A 27596-nucleotide genomic window follows, 5' to 3' on the forward strand; every position below is an offset into this window, starting at 1 on the left:
TACATGTGCCCACATGTGTGCATGGAGGCCAGAGGAGCACATCTGTGTGGTGTTCTAGCACTCTTTGCTTTATTCTCTTCAGGCCGGATATTTCACTGAATCTGCAGCAAGGACGGTGACCAACGAGTCAAGGAGATACTCCTGCCATAGCCCAATACAGTGCTGGGATTACAGGTACACATGAGACCATACCAGGCTTGTTCTGTGGCCATGGAAGTTGAAGTTCAGTCTGTATGTTTGTGCAGTATATACTCACTGGCCCATCTTTCCAGGCATGCTCACAAAGTTATTTTAAGATACATATCCCTTATTCAAATTCTAAGTGTTTCAGGTCTCAGAACATTTGTACAGAATGCATGGGATATTTGTTTAGCTTTGCCACAGAGCATCTTAAATCTGACAATCTATAACAGAACTCAAAGGGTGTAAGTTTTAGAGCAATTCTGATTTCAGATTAGAAATGATTAAAGTGTATCTATACCATTATATGTATATTTTAAACATTTGAAAACCAATGTATATGTGGATATAATACATTTTCTACACTTTTTCATTTTTGAAGCTATGTACAACAAAAAAGGAATAAGAATAAGAAGTTCCTGAGACACTATCTTTTTAAAATTTAAACTGTTTAATATGTTTTATTAATTCTTTAGAATTTTACATGTGAATTAGATGCAGTTTAATCATACCCATAAACCCCTTCTCCCAGTTTTGTTCCTACTCCCCTACACCCATGTCTAACTTCAAATCTTTTTTTTCTAGCACAATTTCTGACACAAAGGAGAGCCTAAGTAAATTTTGTCTATTGTCATACTAGATAATGAGCATAAAAAGGTAAATGTCACAAATTAGAATAAAATACACAAATACCATGAATAAATATTGAACATAATTAATAAATCAACATTCATCATATTTGATGATATAAGGTACTCAGCACCTCTACAAAATTAAAATTACACTTTCAGCAAATAGATTTTAAAAGTTGACTTAGATAATACAACATTTAATTTAATACACTCACTATCGGTAGGTTATGAGGGTTTTGATCTTTTGCCTGAATGACTCACTGAAGTAATATAATGGCTTTCCTGGCTACAAGTAAAGAAACTTCTGGGAATGCACATTTACCTACATTATCCCCAGCTTTTAAGCCATCTCCCTAAACTTCCTCATCTAATTGTAAATGAAATAGAAGACTTTAGGATCTTCCACGCCTGAAAACAAGCCCATCACATCATCTAACTGCATCTGGAAATATCCACTATTTGTCTCTGAGATAAAATCATTTTAGAGGTCTTGAGTGAATTATAGAATTACTTTGGAGCTTTTATAACAATCTACTGTGATCATATTAATAATGCTATGCCCTGCTCTAGGAGACTCATACACACAGAGGTCTCATCAGACTGGAACTACTGTTTTCATTTCACAGATAAACTGAGACAAAGGGTAACTAACTTGCCTAAATTGTAAGACTGGAAGTACACGTGCAACACAGACTCAGATCCACAGTTGGAGTCACAACTTACATTACATTTTCCTATATCTGAAATTGCACATGTGTGTTCTGAATGAGAATGGCCCCCAAAGGTTCCTATGTTTAAATGCTTAGTCCTGGGTTAGTAGAACTTGTTGGAGGAAGTGTGTAACTAGGGTTGAGCTTTGAGGTTTCAAAAACCCAGGCCAGATCAGTCTCACTATTTGTCACTGGATCAGGATATAAAGTTCTCTCTGAGCTACTGTTACATGGCCATGCCTTTTGCTTCCTGCCATGATGATCACAGACTAACCCTCTAAAACTGTAAGCAAGCCCCCAATTAAATGCTCTCCTCTTTAAGATGCATTAGTCACAGTATCTTTACAATGCCCAAACACCAAAAAATCATGTGATTCTGGTAGTTTTAGTAAACTATGGGTAGGCATAAAAAATATTCACATAGGCTGAATAACTTTAAGCTTCCTCAGAAAGACCAAAACTATAAAACAAAAGCAGAAATGAAAAGTAAAAACATCACTATTTTATTTTTATTATCATGGCATGTTATTGCCCATTTTTAATTTAAAAATTATGTCCAGGATAGAAGGAAGTGAATATAGTGAGAAGCAACAATTCAGAAGTGGTCTAAAGAAAGAAACACAAATTCTGGTTTTATAGCCAAGTAGTAGGGAGAAAACAGAATATTTGATAAGTAAAAATAAAATAACTGAATGAATATATGCATAATATAGACAAAATTGAATCCCTAAGTCATAAGTAATCATATGCAAAATAGTTCAAAACAGATAACAGAACTGAACTATAAAAGTCTTAGGAGAAATCTTAGGGGTAAATCTTTGACCATGGATTAGGCAGTGTTTCTTATAAGGGGTACTAAAAGCACATAAAAAGGGTGATAATAAAAAAATGAATTAGACTTCACCAAAGCAACTCATCAATAAAGTACAAAACAAAACAGAGCTAGAAAAAAAATATTGCAAGTCATATCTGATAAAGGACTTGTATCAAAAATAGATGAAGAATTTCAAAAGGCAACCTAATTTTAAAAATAAGCACTTGAGCCGGGCAGTGGTGGCGCATGCCTTAATCCCAGAGAGGCGGAAGCAGGTGGATTTCTGAGTTCAAGGCCAACCTGGTCTACAGAATGAGTTCCAGGACAGCCAGGGGTACACAGAGAAGCCCTGTCTCCAAAAAACAAAACCTAAAACCAAAAAAAAAAAAAAAAAAAGGACTTGAAGAGACATTTACTCAGAGACTGACAGAAACCAAGAAACTTTAAGAAACAAAAATCCAAAACCACAATGAAACACAACACTACATTCTGATTTATACATTCATCTAACCATGATGTCCATGGACATTAGAATTTCTTCACTTTTTTGGCTACAGTTAACAATCGTTTATATGTCTATGCATAGACCCAGGTTTTCCGCTCAGGTGATAAATGCTAAATACTGTAATATTGAGTCATGAGATAACTGTGTAACTGTTCATTACAAATCAGATATAACTTAATAATGCTCTTGCTTTTGGAAAAGCAGTAAAGAAAAAACAGTAGTATGCAAGGTTAGCATTGTAATGAGCAAGTCAGAGAAAAGCAAACTGACAGGACTAGACTCATTTAGACACAGCTGTTTCATGATGATAGATTAATATCACAGATTCTATACAGACCAAGACACTGGAGAGAGAGTGCACTACTCACTGTCATCTATACTGTGTGTCCAAATGCCCTGACTGGGAAATGGCCTTCGATCAGGTAGAATCATTCTAAGAAGAGATTAACTCCAGATGTGCTGATTAAACTTAAGAAAGAAAACAACTGATTTGCTTACAGAATTTGTTCCAAGAACCTGAAGCTTTGGTTCCCCTGATTCCAGGAGCTTTGCTACCATGTGAAGGAAGCTTTCTACAAAGGGCTTGATGCTTTGAGAATGGCAGGCCATAAGAAGCTGGTCCAACGCCTCCATAGCAATTAGAACATACCTAAGTTAAAAAAACAAACAAACAAACAAAAAAAAAAGTCAAAGCATTTCCAGTGCTCTTAATTCTAACTGCTTTTCATTGAAATAGGTTTACTTAGATGCACAGAAAAAAGAAAGGCAAAGTAAAACCTAGCTTAGAAGTAAACCAAAGCTAGACTGTACTACTCTACTTCCTCCAGGAAACTCAGAGCTAATGATACTACCTCTTTGTAATCTGTCTTGAACACCATGGACATGATTTTAACCATATTTATTTGTATATGTTTTGAATAGTACTACAACAATTTATCTGTCTCCAAAATTATTTCCTTATACTTATAAATAAAAATATATTTACTTATATATTTACCTACATATAAATATATAATTATTGTGAATAAGAATATATATATACTTATATTTAAAAATAAAATAGTGCCAGAGCAACATAACAATAGAGCAATATAAGGAAACAAAATTCTTTTTAAATCAACAGATTTTAAATATTTTATACAACAAAATTTGAATTCTATTTCAGTTAACATTCAATGATCAAACTACCTGTACAAACCCATGAAATATCCTAAGAGGTGACAGAGCAGAGGCACGACAAGCAATATGTCACTTGGAAAACAGGGTACTCTTAGAAATCGGGCTGATACACTGCCACATCACAAAGTACTTTCAGTATAAACTACAAAGCTGTAAGTGTTCAGACAAAGAATGGCTAAGATGGGATTCCTTTATCAGCAGATGCTAAGACAAACAGGGCAGTTGCAAACCAGGTTACCACCTGAGCATCTAAGTCTGACAGGACTCACTCTCACTCTGCAGTGTCAAAAACTACCTGGTAACAGGATATTGGTTTGTTTTCAATTTAGACATTGATTTTTAAACACAGTATCACATCTTTAAACCTATTTTCCATTAGAAGTTAACAAAACTAATAGATGCTAAAGCGAGAGGCAATGATTCCAACATGAGCTCCTGCAGAAGACCCTGAGCCACAGGAAAAGGAAGCTGCGGCAGTTATATGGCTCTCATGCTTTTCTTGCATACTGTCCCAGGGCTTATCCTCCATGTATGGTTTTTGCCTGACTATCTGGCACAAAAATTTATGGGATGACTTCACCTAGAAAGGTTTTTCTAATATAAGAGATCATTCGCAGTAATTTGTGTTTTTACCCAGAACGGTGTCTGACAACATCCCTGCTCAGCCTTTCTGCCAGGTAGGCTCCAATTCGATCAAGCTTCTCTGGTGCAGACACTGCATAAAACGTCAGTTTCTCCATATCAGCTTTAACAAGCCCATCCTGAAAATAATAATAACAAGTACATGATCTACATTTTCTAACTTATTTATTCATTTATTCATTCAAAGTGTTGCCTAATTTACATCTCATCTCCAAAGACTGGAAATTAATACATATTTTGTGGAAATTTTTTGGGTATAAACTCTGCAGTGCTAATATTAAAAATTCTACATGCTCAGAACTTTTTAAAAGCTTAAAAAAATCACACTAAAGCAAAGTACTTAAAGGACCATCACAAACAATGACTGTTTCCAGAACTTTCATTTATAGTGAAATAGTTAATGAAAAATATTTTACTAAAAAAATTTTTCAAACAAAATGTACTTCAATTTAAATGTTTTATATGTTATATGTAGTTTGTACTTTTTAATATCTACAACAGTGAACATACATATAGCTTTCTCCTCCTCTCCAGAGCTGAGGACTGAACCCAAAGCTCGCCTTGTAAGAGCTCTACCAAGGAACTAAATTCTATCCTCTACATATAGCTTTTTAAATAATTTAGAACCTGCTAGTCTCATAAAAATCTGCAGTAATTATCAATTAAAACATATTCGGAACTGTTGTTATGGACTATTAAGCCTTTCTTCTTTCCCCATCTTCTAAAGAATTCTTTTTTGTTTGTTGTTTTTTGAAACAGGGTCTCCCTAGCTGTTCTGGTAGTCACTACCTGGACCAGGCTGGTCTTGAACTAACAGATCCACACACCTCTGCCTCTGAGTACTGAGACTAACCATAACCCAATGATTCTTACCTTAATGCAAGTGAGGCAATCATCACCCTCAATTTCTTGGCTAGGTATAATCTAAGAGACTATGCTGCTTACATCTATTAGATGGGGTGAAAAGGGAAATAGGAAGATATGCTAGATGATGGATTTTAAAATCTGTGTTCTCACTTTTATCTGCCTACCAGACAGTCTGAATATCTCTTCAGTGAAGTTACACAAGCATATTTTGTATTAATTTTGCTAAAACCTGCTACTCTGCAGCCAGACTGCCACTCTGCTGTGCATGACTTCTTTCACTCAGTTTACATCCTAGTAGTAGAGGCACTTTCTTCTAGCTCTCAGCTTCCTGTAAATACTTGTCACACGCCTTACCCAACACGCCCTCCACAGCTCTTCAGAGATAGGCTGGGATGCTTCTATTGTATGTACTATTTTTTAGGTCATGGGGCTTATCTTCACTGTTATATTTTAGCATACAATTATCTTATTCATTAAACAGATATTGAGTGCCAACTACATGTCAGGCATGGTGGCGGCACAGACATCACAGAAGCCATACCCAGCAAAGAACTGTATTTGTTCAATGAGCGCCCATGAGAATTGAGATAGGTTCTATTAACTGCTACCATAAAATGACACATGGTAATTACAAGAAACCATTTATTTGTCTCCCTCAACTCTTTGAAGGCAGAGATTAGGGCACATACATATCCTTCTGCATCTAAGTACCTACTTTCTAAATCATTTTGAGTGCACTACAAGATGCTTGTGTTTAGTAAAACAGCAAATGTGACAACTGAGTAGTATTTACCACATGCAGATTGGTGAAAATTTTTTTAAATCTACTTTATAGATGATTGTTACTTAAATAAAAAGTATCTGAATCTTTAACAAAATATTATTTTTGTAATCATTCCTCAGTTTACCTGTTGTCAGCGTCATTACAGGTGTTCAAAATTCAGCACTTAGTACAAGTTAAAGAGAATAATTTAGATACCTTGGCCTGCTTTGCATTTCTCCATACTCTGCCATCTACCTGGGCTTTAATAACCATGTATACCATACTTCTCTGGAACACAATTATGTTACTACTCAGTCTATTTGCAGCCAACAATTTAACTATCCACTATACCCTACAGATAAAACAACGGAGCCTTAACTTGGATAATCAAGTTGATCAATTTGTCTTTACCTTGAACACAACTATGTTTCCAAGAAATTTTCTGTCTTCTCACTTACACACTAATCCCCGTTTTTCAAGATGAGGGAATCCTTCAATGCATAGCAGATCTTACTTACTTCCTCTAAGAATGCTTCTCAAAGAATATCAACACAAGATGGCACTTTCTTACATTAGAAACAATACTATTACCACCTGCATTTTATTTACCAATTTATATATCATAATTTATGTGAGTCAATGGAACTCCTTCTTAAAAGCAAATATCATGTCTTTCAGGGTTTTTATATATCACAAATGATTCAGGATAGCTGACAGCCAATAGTATTTATGGCTAACTTTCTATAGACAGATGACCCCTGAAATTTTTTTTTAAATAAAAACAGCACATCAACTTTAAACTAATGTTAATATAATCAAAAGACAGCTGCTTCCACTAAAAATTTTTCTGGGAATCAATTTGCATCACATTTTATGTCCCTTTATCAGAAAGCTAAGAGCCTTAGAAAAGCTGAGCAGTGTCCAACAAACCAGTCTCCCTGAAAGCAGCCAGCCTAGCTATCCTACATACTCTTTTTGAGGCAGGGTTTCATTATGTAGGCCAGACTGTCTCCAAACTCACATTCTTCCTGCCTAAGCCTCACAAATGCTGTGCATATAATTACATACCACCACCATAGCTAGCATCTTAGTTAGGACTTCTATTTTATTACAAAATGCCACAACCAAAAGAAACTTAGGGAAGAAAGGGTTTATTTATTTTATAGCTTGTAATCCCATCTACAAGGAGAGTCAGGGCAGAAACTCAAGGCAGCACCTGAGAGACAGGACTGACATAGAGGCCATGAAGGAATATGGGTTATTAGCTTGCTCCTCGTGGCTTGCCCAGCTTTTTTCCTTATACCATTCAGAAGCACCAGCCTAGAGGTGGCAATGCCAACAGCGAACTTGGCCTCTCACATAAATTATCAATTAAAAGAATGTTCCATAGACTAGTCTGGCCAATCTGGTGAGGACACGTTCTTAACTGAGGTCCCCTCTTTCCAATGACTCTAGCTGTGTCAAGGTGACACAAAGCTAGCCAACACACCTGGCTAACAACTACTTTTTAAAAAGGCAAGTAGTTTCTGTCTGCAATAGTCTCTCATGATCTCAATTCTCTCATTAAAAAACAACAACAACAACAAAAAGAATAGACGGCCTATCCCTAATTGTTGTAATTGTTGTTTGGATCTAAGCTTAGATTTCATTCTCTTTGTCTTTCTTCTCCTAATCCCAAACTGGCCATCCTCCTTATCTATTCAAGCAGCACCCTGCATTTGATTTCTCTATCACACTTCTCTCATGGTATTAAAATGGCTGATATTCTATCTATGCTTACTGAACGCAGAAACCACTCACTGTTCAGTTGCATCCTGAGCACATATGATATGGCACAGGATCCTGAATGTTTGATGAGTGTCACTAACAAATCTAAATGAAAAAGGACACCATGCATCTATCATTTCAGATTTGTATCTATCATCTGAAAAAGGTAATCAAGCAAGGAGCATATAAAAATTACAAGTTTAAAGTTCACTTAATGAGATGTGGGGACAAAACAGCAATGAAATGAGGGAAACCTTAGGGAGGAGCAGAGGGCAGAATGGGTCAGAAAGAGAAGGAGCAGTAGATGGAGATCAAGTTACTTTGGGATCTTCAGGGAATATGTTGTCCACCAGACGTTTGTAGCGAGGACGCAAAGCAGAGCAGCAGCAGCACACTCCTGTTTAAAAAAAAAAAGTAAAAAAGAATATAAAGATTAATATTGTAAAAATGATCCAGAAGTACCTGTTTCTGAATATTCACTGTCCACTTAAAGATAAATTTAACAGGGGTATAGTCATCTTCAATCACACACCAAATTTGGAGATTGTTGTGGATAATTATATCATTCATTATAACATAAAAATTAAGGATACAGCTTTAAGTAGAACTGGAAGTAAGTTCAGAAACAGTCACCCTAAGAGACCAATTTAGTAGATTCTTCCCTACTCAATTTACCTTAGCAGTCAGAAGACAAAATCAGCTGCAACAAACTCTGATACAGTGGTACACATGCACAGACACTCACAAATCCTACTGTAGCATTTACCACCTCTAATTTAATGGCTCATCTGTCTTTCCTGGGACATGCTGACTTGACAGACAGGTCTTATCTTTCATCTCTAAGCTCGGCTGGTGTAATATTGGGTGAATTCAGTAAATGTCAGTAAAGAAGCAGGTAAAGAATGAACAAATTAATGCCAGGAGAGATTCTATGCTCTCTCATGCTTTCTGTGCTTTGCAGTATCTAATGCTCAGCACCCCTGAACACAACCCTGACCTACAGCCAGGGGTGTGACTCATGCGTCTCTCATTATGTGTCATGTTCTATTACATCCCTCAAGAATGTGCAGAACAATTTTCTGCTCATACAGATCATATCTGCTTGGTCAACAAATATGTATCAAATACCTACTGAGTGACAGACATTGTCTAGAGCAATAATGAGTACTTAACAAACAAACAAACAAATAGATAAGTTTAAACTGGCAGCAAGAGAAAAGGCATGCAAATTCAAAAAGAAGGACATTATTTTTTCTCTTTTCCTCAAAAAAACAGCAGGTGCTAAGACTGAATGAACACACACACACTAAGTGTGTTAGGTAAATTCATGGAAGCACCTGTCTTTATCTTCTGTCCACCTCCAACCTTCATACATGTGCCTCCTTTACTTCACTGCAGCCAAAACAGTGGTCCTTCTACTCCAGTAGTCAGGAACCTCTTCTGATTCCTCTGCCTAAAACATGGTCAACTACCTAGCTCCTCATTTAAAATATTGGCTGCCCTGACTCTCTTCTACTCTTGCTAAACATGCTTCTCATCCAACATACTAAATAACTTTCCTATTAATTGGTTATCATCAGCCACCTTCACCAAAAGATAAGCTCAGAGGAAGGCAGAAACCATTCTTTTGCTTACTCATAAATCCCAAGAAAAAGACACAAGAGGCACTGGGATATTTCTTGAATGAGTGTGTGACTCTCTATCTCAGCCAGGCCTCTGGTGCTGTACTCTTCACTTCTGTCTGAGTCACTTCTTACCTTTCCTATGGCTTCCTACATGCTTCCTATCTCTCTCTATGGCTCCCACACAGGAATGGTATTTGTAGCCCACTTTTAGCAATATTTTTGCAGTGAAGCTTTCAAGAGTTCACTGGTACTTGATTAAACACATTAAAATGTTCTAATATTTTATAATGTTCTTCAAACCTAGCCTTTTTATTACTAACCATTCTTTATACTTCACAAATAACATATTACAAAATAGCTTAATTTCTCAATGAATACATTATAGACTGTAAAAATATGTCAAAAATAAGATGAGCTTTAAAACTAAGCTGTAAATGAAACAACAGGGCATAGACACACATGAAGGCAAATACTTATATTTACTTAAAATAGTGAAATAAAACCAGGAGGTGGTGGTGCAGGCGTTTAATCCTAGCACTCAGGAGGCAGAAGCAGGCAGATCTCTGTGAATTCGAGGCCAATCTAGTCTACAAAAAGAGTTCCAGGACAGCCAGGACTGTTATCCTTTCTGATAGTACACACCTGTACACCTTGTCTTGAAAAACCAAAAAAAAAAAAAAAAAACTTTAAAGTTAAAAAGTCTGTAGCAGATGGCTATAAGTTAATGTCAACAGGCAGCTTTTGTGGAAATTTATAAGCCTGAGTAGTCATAGATCTTGTAAATAGGTAGCCTGGGCAGACAATAGCAACTTAGATAAGGACAAGCGAGACATAGGCAGAGTCATAGTGACTTGACCCCTGAACCTTCACCCAGCCGATACCCGGTTCTGAAGATATCTGTATTCTCCCTGAACACCCACACTCCAGTGTCATTCCCTTCCCTACATCCTGCCTTTCTGTGTTTATAACCCCTGTGTGAATTAATTACGATTTGAGAAAAAAAATTATAAAATTAGATACTTTCTGTAAACTATAGATTAGACATTGTATAGCTGTCAGCCCAAGAACGCTTTCTTTTGTATTTCTCAATGCTGTCTCTTTGTAAGTCTTTGCATTTTCTTTTAATTGTTCACATTTTCCAAAAAGCCAATATATTATTCCAATTGAATAGAAATAAGAAAAAAAAAAGAAAAAAAAGTCTGTAGCAAAAGAATCAGTAACTTGGCAATAATAATGACTGGGTAAGAATTCAGTGTCTAAAATTAAAATTCCAGGCTCTTCCCAACACTGCAGATATAAGAAAATAGAAACAGTATTTTTGCAGGGAAGTTATAAACTGACATAAAAACAGCAAACAATTTAGCAATATTACTTATATATTACTTGGGCAGTGTATCTGGTACTATTTAATGTTATCCACTATTCAAAAGATTTTTCTAATAAGAAAAAATCATATAATTCTAATACTAGAGTTAAATTTTCAGATTAACATCAAAGATATTCAAATAACACCCCAAAATAAAGCAATCTTTTGAGTACTGTGGAGAGGAGGTACAAACAGCTAAATTACTACATCATAGAGGCACAAATCTTAGGGGTTGAGGTGGAAGAGCTAGAGAGAGCTGGCTCAGAAAGTTAAAAAGCAATGCTCCTATTTCTGATAAATAAATTAAAGTCGAATGTGTACCAAAACACTGTCATACAGTCTCCGAGGTGCTGAGAAGACGATGAAGCCAACAATCAGTGAGAAGACTGAGGCACACACTCGGCTCGCACCAATGGAAGACCCAATACAGTGTCCTGGAAAGGACTGGCAATGGAGCTGCATATGGGTCCTAGTGCCTTACGTCTCCTCCACATTGCAGTATTGCCTGTGAGAAGATTCTCAGCAAGCTAACTTCACTTACAAGGGCACTTTCTGGTTGAGAGAACCTGAAAAACAAAGTTGAATTTGCACTGCAAATGATAGTCCTTGGTCTTCACTTTCGGTAAGCCTTGACCTACTGTGACAGCAGATGAGAAAAAGGGAAAAGTGCAAAAGACACAACCAGCCAGCCAGGTAGGTGACTTACCTACCTAGCCCCAAGTTTTCTCCTTGTGGAAAGATGACATGTCCATAACTACCTACATTAATTAAATACTTAATTAAATCTCTACTGAGCTCTCAGTAAGGAAACATTCAAGAAAATGCTATTATTAGTGATAAAGTGAAAGCAGTTTCACAATAAGAGTAAACAGGGGGAGACAGAGAATCTTTTAAAGAATGCTAGCAACAGGGTGAAAGCTTTGCTGTAAATTAGTCATCAATACATTCATCTAGGGTTCACAACCACTTCAATAATGAGTAAGAACAAGAAGAGTAAGCACTATGTACAGAACATGACTGTAAGCACTGTACTCAGGAGTTCACAGCATGATTCCTTTACTCAGTCTCAGAGGTAGTTATTACCTACAGCAAGGAAGTGCTCCCAGAAGCTCATCTACCCCAAAGTTCAAAGCTAGTAAGGGTGAAGGGCCCTGTAATCCCAGCCCAGACCTGATGGCTTCAAACAGAAACTGCCACACTAATTCATGTACCAATTTCTTTCTACAAACCTTACCGCAGTGACATGTATACCTCAAAGGTACAGAATGTGCTGTCACTATAGGAAATGAATAATCACAGAGACTTTCTCAGAAAAGCCTCAAACAAACACTTTCCGATTACTTACATAAATGAAAACATACAAAACCAACACAGGAAATTAACTAAAAACTTTCAATTTACTCAAGTGTCTATAAAATTAAATTAAAGGCAATATATGGTTAAAAAGCGTATAGCAATAAAAATTACAGCAGCAACTACTCTAAATAGTCAAAAGAGAATACTGTATGTATAAACATGGCAAACAAGATAAGACTCACTAGACCTACTCAGGTAAAGGCATGTGGATGACTCTCCTGGTGATGTAAACTCATAAGGTTTCTCCAGCTCAGCTGCAGGCACCTGAACATAGTCCTTCATGTTGCAAGACTGTTTTCTAGTCCATCTTCCTGCTTCATTATCCTGTGGCCTATTGGTGAGGAAGTATCTGGTTTGTTTTACTGCTAATTAATTAACAGAGAGCAGGACGATGGGGCTTATCTAAGTTCTTGTTGACATTAAAGATAAAGCTACTGAGAACTTGATAATATCCTTATCAAATTCTGCTAAGACCAATTAGCTTTCAATTAGACCTTAAAGCATCTATATGGCTGCTTAACAGAAATGTCTTTCTGGAATTTAAATTAAGAAGTGAGCCTACTTGTGCCATTTTTCCTTATGAGTCCTTCTTGCTGATCCTAGCTTCTAATTCCTTCCAACAAATTCACTCAAGCCCTAGTCACATCTATTTGAACTTTTCCAGGGTTCTCTCTGGAAAACCAAAGAGACTATGTATATAAACAAGAAACAAAACAAAAATGTTGAGGAAATGGAATCCAAAAAACATAAATTTTTAATTAATTAAATTTTGGCATATACATAATAGCAAGGAGAGGGATATGGGAGGGGTTGGAAGGAGGAAAGGGGGAAATATGCAATTATATTTATATATATTTATATATTTATATAATATATATTTATATATTATATTCATATAATATATATTTATATATTATTTAAAAATTATATTATTTTTAAAAGCTATTATTATTAATATAGAGTATGTTTGGGAGGCTCAAGAAAAATAGGAAATGAAACTCAAGCATTCTGTTTCAACACTAGAAACAGAAAATTATGATCCAATGCAGAACCAGAAGGCTGGAAAGACAGCTGAGCAGTTAACTGTGCTGGTTGTTTTAAATACCAGCACCTACATATCAAACTGCTTATCCTGAATTTGCCTGTAACCACATCTCTAATAGGAAAGCCTATCTTCCAGCTACCTGAGGAAACATAAGCCTCAGGTTCAAGGAGAGACCTTGCCTCAGAGGACTAGGCAAAGAATGATAGAGAGGACAGTAGATACTCTCTCTGTCCCCTATGAAAAAGCTCATAGTCTCACATATCCATTTAAGGAAACATACACACAATAAATAAGCAAACAAATAAAAAACAACAGCAGCAAAAAGAAACCAACAATCTCTCCACCCTCAAACAAAACAAAAAACAGAACCACACAGTATATTCCGGTAGTGTGTGGACATATTTAGGTACAATTTGAGCCTAAGGACATGAACTGGAAAACACTAACTATACTACTTCTCATTGTCATAAGTTCTAGTAAAACACTTTTCTTTTTGTTAAGTAATATCTAAGCCTTTATTAAGTCTTTTCGGTTCTTATATGTACCATATGAAAATTCACTGATATAATTAAAGGCTATTGCATTTCACCCCGTTTTGGTATGTGTTCATGGGCATATTGAGGGTTATATGACTGGGTGTGCAGGTATACCTTTATGAGCACGCGTGTGGAAGCCAGAGAACAACTTCAGTTGTTGATCCTCAGGTGCTATCTACCTCTACATCTTTTTTTCCTTTGAGACAAGGTCTCTCACTGTCCTGGATGCCATCAAGGTGGCTTGAACGGTTGGCCACCCAACCCCTATGCTCTTCCTGTCTCAGCCTCCCTAGGATTAAGATTACATGTGTGCCACATCTGCTTTTTGTTTTCTTTTGGTTTGACATTGATTCCTGGGATCAAACATAGGTCATCAGGACTGGTGAGGTGGCTTAGCAGTTAAGAGTGCATACAGCTCTTCCAGATGGCCTGAATTTGACTCCCTGAACCCACATTAGGCAGCTCATAACTGTCTGTAACTTCAGGACCATGGGATCCAATGCCTCTGGCCTCCTTGAACACTTTCACTTATGTGTATTCCCACACAAAAACATTTACAGAATTTAAAATAAAATATATTATTTAAAAAGCAAAAGACTCAGTACTTTCCTAAGAGCATTCTTGCAAGCCCTACAATGCATACTTTCCAGTGGAAAATGCCATGATACCTCATCTGCCCATTAAACTGTTTTCATCATGACACCTATACTGCTGTACTCATTTACATGCATGTCTGTCTTTACCAGTAGAACATCAGTCCCTCAAGCTCTCATTAAACAGTGCGGCACAGAGCTGGTATTAATAAAAATGTTATTCAGCAAATGAACAAGGACACGAAGTTAACTAATTTTTGAAGTGTATTTAATACCTGTTGCTATACACCGTTAAAATCAAGTCAGTAATGATCAAGAGAAACCTATACCACACTAAGAATGATTTAAAAAAAAAATCACAAGACAATTATTTCTCTAGAAAACAAATGACACTGTCAGCTGAGTAACTGTTAACATCCCAGGTTGATAAAATTAATGAGAAAAGAGACAAACTCCTTATCTGAACTTTTAAAAACATCACCACTTTAAGACCTCCAACTCTGTGATACCCAGTACCTTTTTAGAAGAGATGATTAAGTTAGTCATTAGCTTATTGTCAAAATAAGATGTTTGCCTCATGAAATCAAAATCAGAAACCTTAGAGTCCAATTCACCCATTCCCTTTTCCAGTACACCTCTTGCCCTATTGTTCTGACTATATTCACGTCACGACTCCTCTTCAACACACATGTGTACCTACATAAGAATAATACTGCATTAAGAATTATGGGAATAAAAAGGGTAACCACCTACTAGACACAGTGGTTATAAAACTTAAGCTTTAAAATGAAACATAAACATGTGAGGACAAGGGATATGAGTATCAGGTGGACTACATGGTCATGAGAGACACAGAAACTCAGAGCAGAGAGAAAATACTTATGGCTCAAGTCAAGCAAGATCCCACTGTGGACCCTGCACTTCACCTGGAATGTGAAGCTTGGTGAAAATGAGCCGGACTGAGGTACAGGAATTGAGAGGCAGTGAAACAACTGCACAGTAGCAGAACAAGTAGGAATGCAAGGGTGGCCCAGGGAAAATCAAAACACACATTCTAGAGACATGGCCTTGAAAGAAAGTCCCAGAGAAAACATGGGAAGAACTGGGTGATTACACGTGGGGTCCAGGAGAGGAAAAGAAACACAGTATTACCTTCAGGGGCGTGTTCCCTTTAAAAGGATTTTAATCCATTACAGGAGTATTTTATTACAGGTCTTTCCACATGTAATTATGCACCATGTCTCCTTTCTGTCTCGATTTCACCACTTGGTTTTATTCCAAGGCACATCAATCTTCTAGATGGAAAGGGCAGTAGTGCAGTGTATGAACTAAAGCACCAACTCTGTTCAGAAGATGGCCTTCAGGGCACTGAAATTATTTGTTCTACAGCAGGAAAGCTTGTATAAAACTCCTGCACACTGACTTTCTCAAACAGTTCAGAGACAGATGCCATCTGCATTTTTTAAAAAGTTACCTTTTTTTCTTTAGTCGGCCTGTTATTGATCTATATCTGACAACTTTCTCTCCATATTATTGCAATTTTAGTTTAAAAGTAAAATTGGGTACTAGAAACTCTATTTAAAGGAAGTCAGCATATGGATTTGTATCTATATTTAACTGTGTTGTACAGTATACTAACTTAAGATTTTTAGAAATAATACTCACCAGAGGTACCCAATGACAAGATCAATAAAATACAGAATAATCCTGACTTTGAGAAAATAACACAACAGATTTTATTTGAAAACTGTCAGAAACCATCATTTGGGAAAAATTAATGGATGTATTAAAATCAAAAGATAGAATTTCCTTCTCAATTTATCTGATGCTAGCTTTGTCTGCAAACAAATATGCAGGGATCCAGTGAATGACACAGAAACTGGAGCAAAGTTGTGGACAGGACAGAAAAGCTGCCAGCCTCTGCAGCACCCAGTGTATAGATTGTGGCTCACTCCTAATTCTGAGAGCATGGACCCTAAAAGTCACAGACCAACTTCAAATATGCTTGGGTGGCAGTCATGGCAAAGAGAGTAAACCATATGAGTAAACCATGTCAAGAGGTAAGTAGGTGGTTAATTTTCTTGTGTGCTATTTTTTTATTTGCAAGTTCATTATAATGAAGTTTTTTAAAACAGGAAGTAAGAAGACTGCACAAAGTTGAAAACTAAAGTGGTATGATATTGTGTGTGCTTGTGTATTAATGTCCTTTACATAATGTCAGCAGCACTATTAGAAGTATTAAAAGAATTTACATTCTTTCCAGTATAATTATTTACAGCAGTTAAGTAAACAATGGCTTTTCACTCCAACTCAAACTACTATTCACTGCAGAGATGATGTGTTGAAAGGAAAGAGGTAGTTCTGTAATTATCTCAGATAAAAGTTAGGAACCATGATTTAAAAGAAAAACAGAGGAAAGGCAACGACTATAGAAAATTTAGGTTGGAACTGAGAAAATGAAATGTTAAATATCAAAGCACCAATTTCAATCACTGAAAATACTAGCAAAAAATTTTAAAAAGTAGGGTGAAGAAACTACTCATTAGCTTCAAAAAAGTGTTTTTAATGTCCAGTTTGGGCACGCTGGAGAAAGCCAAGGGGACAGTTTCTTGTCTTTGGAGTATATATCAACACCTCAGACTCTAGAATCTCTCTGCTGGAATTTAGCTTTTAACATCTCAGAGCAAATTGTGATAAATACATAAAATCCCAAAGGTAGCTAAAAAATATAGCTATTGATAATGTTAAAAATAAAAGATAAAGTATATGTGCAATAGCTGGTGACAACTTCCTTTAATTTAAAGGACCAAAGAAAATGAATTTAACAAGTTTGTCTTCATTCAACCTGCTTACAAGTTATATGTTCCTACAAAAGACCCTTAAGCTTTCTCACTCAATGAACACTCAGGAAGTACACAGAATCTGGGTGTTTTCATCTCAAGAACTGAGATAACGAATCCATACTATGACACCTGGCTCTTCTGATGTGAGTGTTAGGGACCAAACTCAGCACAGTGGAGCCATCTCTTCAACCACTTTAGTGATTTCTCAGGTGGTTTCTACGTGGGTAATTGGACATAAGCTAGTATCCTCGGAACTCTTCTGATACCAAATACATTGTACAAGGGTAATAACTTCATGACACAGTCTGAACTTTCTATAGTTCTAAAGTATAACTAAAGTAATAACTATATTAACAATCTCACATAGAAAACACAAAAATATATAAAATAAAATATATAAAATAAAGATGCTAATAGTACTGCTTATCAGAGCATACTTACCATTGAAGGACTACAAAAATGCTCATATTAAATTCAAAGTACCCATGAACAATGATGCTACAAGGTCAATAACAAATGTGCCCCTGTAAGTCCAAAACTCAGGATTTCAAGGCCCCACAGTAATTTAGCATTGTGAGGGGCAAAGTATTACTGATAATTACGTTGGGAGCAGTGGCACAGACTTTGGACATCTTAGGCAAACCAAGACCTCAGATTATCCAACTTACTCTTCTTAAATACTGAGACTCTCCTAAAGGCAATGAATAAAGTCATCGGATTCTTATGTATTCTAAACTCTGACAAAAAGAAAAAGGAAGCAATAATTCTGCCAGGACTGAGGAAGATAGGAAATCAAAAAGAAAGCTAGGAAACAAAACAAGAGATCTGTAAGCATTTTCCTACCTTTAATTGTTCTAGTTTTTCTGGTATACAGTAACTATAACCACAGCATATCAAATAATGCAATAAGCTCTGTGGATGGCTCATTACAAGAATTCCATAATTAATGCAAAATACCTGCATGTTCAAGGTTCTACAGTAGGCAAATGTAAACTGCAAAAGTAAGCATACAAGTGGTCCTTCACATTAAGATCCTAACAGTGTATCCAGACTGTAAGAAACAAGTTTTACAGAAAACAGTAATTCCTTCACTACATATAAAAGATCGAGAGAAAATCATACAAATGGCACAGGATGGGTTGAGTTACCCTCAGTCTCTTGGTCGAATTGTATATACCTAACTATGTGGATCATTCTCTCACGCTTTCAACATCAGCACATCTCCATGGCATAACTGCCACCACCTCACCTGCTACGTACAGGTTATTTCTTCTCTTTTGGTAGAAGTCATCCCAGCATGAGCCCAATCAAGGTTTCCATAAACCCAAGACAACGAAGCCTCATACTTTTTCACTCCATATCAATGTTCATTCAACTCTGTACAGAATACCCTTGATTTAAACTAAAGAAAAATTAAAAATTGCAGATAATAAGTATTCAGAAGTGAGATATGCACTCCAATTATAAAAGCTTTAAGAGGTAAAAATCCACAGTAAGTCACTAAATACAGAGAGAGAGAGAGAGAGAGAGAGAGAGAGAGAGAGAGAGAGATTGAGAGAGAGAGAGAGAGAGAGAGAGAGAGAGAGAAGCTGTAAGATTAACATAGCTTCCAACAAAATTGCTGAAACAGAAAGACAAAGTTTAAAAGCAGAAAGCACAAGTACGGTCTACAAGAAAGAGCCCAAGCTCAGGCACATTGCTTGTGTCAACAAAATGAGGAGTTAGAAGCGCAGCTAATTTTAAAGTAATGAACAACTGCTGTGAGTTGAAACTGTTTCCTTTAAAAAATTCCTGGGACTCTGGTTCTTATTTGCAAACAGGGCTTTTTGCAGATAGATGCAATCAAATTAAGGTGAGCCATGTTAGATTAAGAAGCCTCATCTAATGACTGCTATCCCTACAAGGAGAAAGAAAATAGAGACATGAAAGGAAAGACGAAGTGGAAGATGTGCTGCTACAGCAAGCTCTGCTGGCCACCCAAGAGCCTGGAGAAGGTAAGGAAGATTCTTCTCACAGCCTTCGGGCGCAAAGCCAAAAACAACTCTGTCTGGACCTGACTTTGTCTTAAGCCACTTGATTGTGGTTCCTTGAGGTCCAGGTACTCATACATTTTATATATCATGAAGACCAGTAAATGTTCTACTTAAATTCTGTATATAATATAAAGATAGCATTTTTTAAATTAATTCAGATTCCAAAAGTCTAACTTGGCCCCCAGAGAACTATAATCATTCCTTGATATTTCAGTCAAACTTATACACTCCTTTCCCATTCCTTTAAGAGCAAACAAAGAAACCAGCAAGGAAATAAGAAGTCTGCTCAATTCTAGAAAATTTCTCCAAGTGTTAGATATAGTTTATCTATTAAGCTTAGATAAACAAATATATACTACCTTAGAAAAAGAAAAACTACTATGCCGTCAGTTGTAGTTTGGTACTGTATACCGAAGTTTAATAAATAAGCGCACTGTTGAGTGGATATATTGCTATGGGATAAGTCTTCCTCTAAAATTTTATGTTGAACTCCTAACTTCTGGTCCCTCTAAATGTGCCCACATTTGTAGATGAGATCTTTGAAAGGGCATCTAGTTAGTCACATGACATCATCAAGGTGGTCTGCAGTCCAATTGACTAGTGTTCACTCTTAGGAAAAAGGTAAATGTAAGGTTAGGCACACAGTAGAATTACAAGTGGATAACCATCTACAAACCAGAGAAAGGCCGTCAGCAGCTACTTCCCTCATAGGGCTCACAAAGAAGCAATCTTGCCAGTACCTTTATTTCAGACTTCTAGCCCCTGAGTTGCTAGCCAAATACTGGCTGTTGTTTGAACTCTTCAGGCTGTGATACTCGGTTACAGCAGCCATGATGCACTGACACAGCATCAGTACATGCAGTGTTCCACAGAAGCCCTAACCCTGATTTCCTAGATACAGTGCAAAATGTAAATCTTGAAGCCTCAGGGGTTCTATCTGACTCCAGGACTGAATCAACCCAGACATCCCAGCTCCTATCTATCCCTCATCCCCCAGCCTCATTCTTTCAGAATGCATTCAACAAATGTCTGAGTGTCCACTACATCTAGGATCTCCCTACTTAATCTTCAGAATAACCCTGAGATAGAAAACTTCACAAATAAGGAGACAGAAAGGTAACAGTATATATACAACCAGATGTGTTAGATTAATTAACCTGTGCTCTTAATTATGGGGAAGAGGAGGGATTAAACTGTCTAAATTTGAAGAGTAAAGCAACATATTTAAAGTATTTGGTACTTACAAAAGCTTAAACAACCATTACCATTGCTCTCCAGGGACACAAACATGCAGAAGAGTGCAGCAAAATGAAAAGTGGAAGTTCTACCAGAGAATTGACAAGGCTGCAGAATTTAACACTTCCAGAGAAGATCTTTTTTTTTATTATTATAGGTTAGTGCTGAATTCTAAAATACTTCTACAAATGTAACAACACAGGAACAAGCAGAGAGGCTACAAACTCAATTCTGGCCCTAGATACCTATGTGACTACGCAGGAAGAGAGGGGTTTGCTCCCATGGGAAGTCACCTGGGTAGCTCTCAGTGTGCTTGATCTGCACAAAGGGAGCTACCCAGGTGACTTCCCATGGAAAGGAAGCTGCAGAGGGAGCTGCAGCAAAACTCAACCATCCTTGTTCCAGGCACCTCTTAGGCAAAGGTGGAGAGAACCCTACCACTGCACAGTATCTCAAATGGCCACTGCCATCTAGGACCTCAGATATCTTAAGACTCTCCCACCCATAGTCCAACTGCAAGAATGTCTCAAGACAAACAGAAAAAATAATGTATTTTTACAAATCATTCACAAAAGTTCTGTCAGTAAATCTATCCATACACAAGCTCTGACAAAGCTTAAGGCTCATTTTATTTATAGAGTGGGAATCCTTTGATTTATTATAACCTAAGGACACAGACTCCACTTAGTTCTCCTTGTCCACACATTAAAACAGTTGCAATTACAGTAGTCTGAAAACGAATACTTTCTCAATTTTAAACTAAAAAAAGTATACTATATGACTTTTTTAAAATCTAGACATAAATATTTTCAATTAAGAGATTTAGAAGAACTGAAATTTCAGAATCTTTCATTTTAGCAAGCCTACTAATGTATTTTTGGGATAAAGAGACCAAATGAATCAATAACATAAAAAACAGTCTTACTACACATTAAACCTAGGTATGTTTTGTGGTTAATTTTTCAAATTATATGTTGTAAATGCTATTTCTTAAAACCTCTCCGTTTCTAGTACACGTTTATCGTGACTTTGCAAATATGTATGTAGTTATCAATGTACCGTTACCCTACTGTCCACAATGAATACTTGAGTATAAACAGAATTAGAGTTGAGTTTCTCTGCAGATTTTTAGTTGAGCATTTTAAAAGGGAGAGGGGTGGTCAAGAGAAGTAGAGTGTCCAGTTAAATAAACCAAGGTAAAATAGCTTTGAGAAAGGAACCCTTGAATTAAGGGAAAGCAACCCTCCACAAGTATGAACATAAGGGGCCTTTCACAGACATTGACCACTCACAGATGTCTTTCTCATGAGTCTAGCCAGAATGATGAGGCTGGGTTATATTATATGGAATTAAACATCCTATGAATATTTGACAAATAAAATACAAGGTATTTTGGGCAAAATTCTATTTTGGGCAAAATTCAAAACAGCTTTCTAATTGACTATTTAAATTTCAACAATATTTTATTTCCTTGTTAGTCATAATGTAACAAAGTGTTAAATCTGTGGGAGTATTTGTAAATTCCAAGATTATTCTTAGAAGAAATACATTTAATATACCAGCACTGATTCTTCTTAAAGATTCTAGAACACCCACAGCATCTACACCATATGTTAAAAGATTTTCCAGTTAATTGAATGATTAAATTGTATTGTGGGGTCTCAATTATTAGTCTAAATAAAATATTTTAAATAATATTTCCATTATTCAAATTTAAATTAGGAAAGGAAAAAATATAGCATAGATTTTACTGGGTAGGCTTAACTAAAGGAAAAGTTCAACAATAATATAATTTCAACCTTCAAAGTTCAGTTTGATATATTTCCCCAAACTTCCAACTCAAACACAGAAACTTTGACTATTCTCATTCTCCCCACCTCTGTTCCCTTCCTTCCCCCAGCTCCTCTCTTTCTCTCTCAGTGCTGGGGACTGAACTCACAACCTTATCCATGCTAGGCAAGAGCCATCACTGAGCTATAGCAACAGTTTTCTACACCTTTCCAAGCCATATATGAGAAAATGATACATACATATGGCAGAAGATACAGTCAGAAGTTCAAAAGCTCAACTTTGCACATATTCTCTTATCATAAATACACTGCAGCCACTGAATAAAAATCAGATGACTGATTTTTACAATAACCAAAACTCAGAACACAGTTGTTATGAAGTGGGGAGCAGGAATAAAAATGAATGCGAAAACTTAACTGAGGAATGAACACACAGAGGAAGTGATACAGAAAAGGGATAAATAAATCATAGTAAGGATTTTGAAAACGCCAAGGGAATTATATTATTTTATGGCTACTTTACAGGTATTGTGTTTGTGAGGTGGGGGTGCTGTGTATAGTTTAATTGAGGTTATGCCACTTCATGTTCCCCTCCAATAATAAGGATATGTAACAAAAAATCCAGTACCTGGCATGGAAAGGCTCCTTCTGAGCTGTTGATCAGGGAAGTCTAAGAGAATCCCCCAGACAGTGTACATTGTTGTCACTCTCAGTGCCTTTCAAGAAATAAAGGTAACATCCTATTGCTGAAAACACTTCACACCTCAGATACACAATGTGAAGGAATCAATCTGGATTTGGCCTGAAGACCTCCTCACTGAGAACTATCTCTTATAGTTTCAGAAAGGCCCAAGAAAATTGCCAACTGAAAAAAAGCAATCAATAATTTTATCCAGCTCTAATACCAATGAACCACAACAATAACCAACATGGCAAGATATTCTAAAAGATAAAGCAGTGGCACTTATATTCTGGGAGTAACCAACAGAAACCTACCTGGACTTAAGGTTTATTCAATAGGAGGGAATTCATACATGGCACTGTAAATTTAGTCAACTGCTCATGGCTGATGAGGCCACAGAACTTGAGGAAAAAGTTCCCACTGCCATTTTTGTAAACCAGTATAAACTCTAACTGCATTCTAAATATCTAGTCTTACAGCCACTATAAAGTATAGCACTAACTGCTCATCAAAAACAAAAACAAAAAAGGCTTTTTGCAAACAGAAAACATTACAGAAAGCCAAAGTGCTCAAACTGCAGAGATAAACTAACTATGGGGTAGGAGGGTCAATAAATACATTTACAAAATAATCCCTACACTTAAGGCTCAAGAAACATCATGGAAGGAGGTGAATAGACTATTATGAGCCAGAGGATAAGAATATTTGTTTTTCGACACTCTGTTTTAATTAAGGAAGAAGAGGAGGAAGGGAAGGAGGAAGAGGAAGAAGAGGACAACAACAACAAGGACAATAACTATGATGACAACACTAAGTGGCAAGTGGTAGAGTGGTTCTGTGACGAGCTGGAGCAGGAGTGGAGGTAAATATGATCAAAACATAATTTATGGAATTCTCTAAAGATGAATAAAAATAATGCAGAGTCGTGCTTGGTCATCTGGAAGGGACGTGTATAACATGATTTCATTCCCCTGGAACAGAAGAGCCAACAAGTGTGGGCCTCCATGAGTGTTGATGATTGCTGTGGGCATAAGGCTTGTTTGTATAAAAATGTACATACTTTCATGTTCTTCCTTTTAGGAATGTCTTCCCTGCCAAGGTTAATGACACCATGATAATCATAGACAGCACAAGGCCAAGAGGCAAGAGTGTGGCTAATGTCTCAGCAAAACAGTAAATGCTGAAACCGTCAAGACAGCCCTTAAGGCTGTGGGAAAGAACTCTGAAAACGTAAGTTCAAGAATATACAACTTCTCAACTATGAAAAATATAAGGATGCAATATGAATTGTATAAGGAACTTCATAGACCTAAAAGAACAGAGGCGGCTGCACTGGGAGTCAGCTTGTAAGAAAAATACAAAGGCAGGCAGATACAAAGGTAGGCAGATTCCTAAATTCAAAGTCACCCTGAGACAAACCTAGATTGGGCCCAGGCAGTGTAGAAATGGTAATCTCAGGACAGGATCCCACCCAGCTAGCTCATTGTCTGTGCTTACAAAGGTAGATCTCTAAAATCATTTGCAATGTTTAAAAAAAAATGTGCTTGTTGTCTCTTTCTAAGGATTAAAGGGGTAGGATCATCAAGAGATGCTGATTTATGGGATAATCAAAAAGGAACCTGGGGTAATGACTAAATTGGTATGTAAATAAAAGACTGGGCTTGATCTGCAAGAAATGAGCTATCAAGAGAATTTTTGGAAGTACAAGACAGAGTTGTGTCAAGGAGGGGTGTGTCTAGAAAGCTGTCTCAAGCAGAATATAAGTTGTCATCTTGTACCCATGATTTGACTTCGAATGGTTACCTTTGCAGCGCCCAAACACTCCTTCCTCAGGAGTCCACATCGCCAAGGCTGGACCTTGACAAAATGTTATATTATTAAAAGAAGAAAAAGAGGAGGAGGAGGAGGAGGAGGAGGAGGAGGAGGAGGAGAAGAAGGAAGAAGAAGAAGGAAGAAGAAGAAGGAAGAAAAAGGAGGAGGAGGAGGAGGAGGAGGAGGAGGAGGAGGAGGAGGAGGAGGAGGAGGAGGAAAGAAAAAACAAAACAGCCTCCAAGAGTATAAAAAGAAACTTTCTAATCAATAATTTTTATATACTACCATAAGATTTCAATCTATTACTACAATCTCTCAAGTCTACAAGTATAGGTGGAATATAAGCAAGGTAACCTATTTCCTGTGGCATTATACACAAAGAATCTGGAAAACTAAGTATTTGCGGCACTTTAAATTTTCATAGCTATTAATAATAGGTTTACTCTTAAAATGGAAGAATCAATAGAAAATCATCTCACCTCTGTGGAAATACCATTAAGCACTTACCTAAGAACACTGAGTCACAGTACAATTTTAGACAGAAAATGTCAAAGTGGCTGAATCAACTGCCACTGTGGCAAAAGCGCAGCAGCTAAACTACATGTAATTACGTTCAGCCCTCCCCATTGTTCTGGGAACTACGATGATTTCCATATTTTATTGACATGCTGCTGTACCTATCAGGGAAGGCCCAACAGAAAGAACAATAATTTTACATAGTTTAAAGAGCAAACAGATCCTGATCACCACACCACACCAAGGAGCACACAGGGAAGGAAGAGAGAGCAGTATTAGCAATGTAAGAGGAGAAAAGTCTCAGTGAAGCAGTAAATTGATGTTCTTAGTGACAGACAAGTCTATAAACACTCTTCAATTCTGTCTTTGAAATAAACTTTTCCTGCAAGAACTTTATTATACACAGACAGCCATCTGCTGCCTGAAAACAACTCAATATTTTCATAAATACATAATGCAATGAAGCTTGAATATGGCAGCAATGGAATACACTTCCAGTAGTCTGGTTCTATACGTTTCATTTGAGATTACACATACTGAGGTGCCCTAACTTCTATTTGCAAACTTCACAACTACCAATTTGCATAAACTTACTATAATTTGACAGTTCCTTCTCCCATACAGGAAGCAGTGGCAAGCCAGTTAGGTAGAGAAGTATAGGACTACATGTATTGGGCCTGAAATATGACAACTACTTTGAAGTTCAAAATAATTTTAAAATACCTTCCCTGATGCTCCATAAATTTTCTTTACTGTCATAATATCAGGTCAGACTGTAAGAGAATGTCACTACTACTACTTCTTCCTACTTTGGACTATTCAAAAAGCTACCATAAACAGACACCCTGACTGGCATAGGAAACAAATACAAGCCTTCATCTAACTCTGTCTGGTTAGGATAAATTTGCTAAGCACCTTTCTTCCCCCATAGACTGTGCTCTCCCATTAGACTTTGCTTCACTAGCAAAGGCAACAACTATGAAGATATCCATCTGATAGTGAACAAAAGACAGAATTATTAAATCCCCCTATGTGTCTGTGTGTATAAATATGCAACCATACATTTACACACACACATTTTCCAGGACTTAAGTCTTCAAAGTCTTTCTTCTAACTGTGGTCATTTTCCCACTCTTATGATTTATTTTGAGTATTTCCCCTATGCTAACCTTTCTGGTATGCTCACTATTTCTGTCATATATCATTTAAGGCACTCTGGTTTTTCAAAGTATTGGCTATTCATCTTCTGTTAGTGTCATGGACACTCTCTCTCCTGAACTACCACAGCCCCATTCTTAAGGCTTTTTTTTAATCTCCTTCTATGTTACAGCTATGTGCATAATAAATGGCATACCCTTTTTAAAAGAAGTTAGGGACCACTTTATCCAACCCTGCATTTTCTATCTTGTCTATGCCATGAACATGTAGGCATTAAAATACTAAGTATGTCCCTAACATATTCACCAGAAAAGCAAAATTGAAAGAGAACACCTCTGAATCTACTAGCACACTTGTATCATCTGTAACAGAAATAACTACATAGAGAAGCTATACTACATTCAGTCCTGGAGACTGGTAGACCAAAAAGGTGAGACACCATCAACTAAATTGCTTTGGGTTTTGCCTCGGAGTTCATGTGCTTTTGACTCTAAAAATCTTGTATTTTCTATCTACTTTTTAAAGGCAGTCAATGCCACTTTCCTACTGAAATTAAATGTAGAACATCACATATAAATGAAATTTTAAAAAGACAAAAACAAAAAGCAAAGCTACTCCAACTGACTCTGGGTGGGCCACGTGCTCAATCTCTTTGGCATCTTTTCCACATTATTACACCTGGTATAGAAGGAGGTATTTGGAAAACCCATGTTTCAGAGGCACCTCAGGCTTCCCTTCCTCTACCTGCCAGTGAGGGTTAAAAGCAGTAAACATCCTGTGCCAGACAAGGGAATGGAGTTGTAAATAAAGTCACTATGAAAAGAACTGGCCCATCTACCTGTCATCTCTTCCTGGGATCTAGATAGTTCCATTTTGTGAAGTGTTGTGTTACAAGGCTAAGACTGTGCATTGTGCCAAGTACTGTTCACCCTCCTAAAGCCAATCA

The 27596-nt window shown here is 36.8% G+C and overlaps 1 protein-coding gene across 2 annotated transcripts in view; it reads right to left on the reverse strand.

Annotated features, from left to right (window-relative positions):
* The window catches only part of Efr3a (EFR3 homolog A), an 84207-nt gene that overhangs the window by 46607 nt on the left and 10004 nt on the right, over positions 1-27596 (reverse strand). The window contains exons 2-4 of one of the 2 annotated variants that reach the window (XM_028773250.1): positions 8380-8456; positions 4654-4781; positions 3340-3490 (exon numbers count right to left, since the gene is read on the reverse strand). In XM_028773250.1, the coding sequence (XP_028629083.1) occupies positions 3340-3490; positions 4654-4781; positions 8380-8456 (356 nt within the window). Of the gene's footprint in view, positions 1-3339; positions 3491-4653; positions 4782-8313; positions 8457-27596 lie in introns of both variants that reach the window. The other variant, XM_028773251.1, reaches the window with a different exon arrangement.

This window comes from Grammomys surdaster, unplaced genomic scaffold, assembly GCF_004785775.1.
Source record: "Grammomys surdaster isolate TR1022 unplaced genomic scaffold, NIH_TR_1.0 224, whole genome shotgun sequence".
NCBI lineage: Eukaryota > Metazoa > Chordata > Mammalia > Rodentia > Muridae > Grammomys > Grammomys surdaster.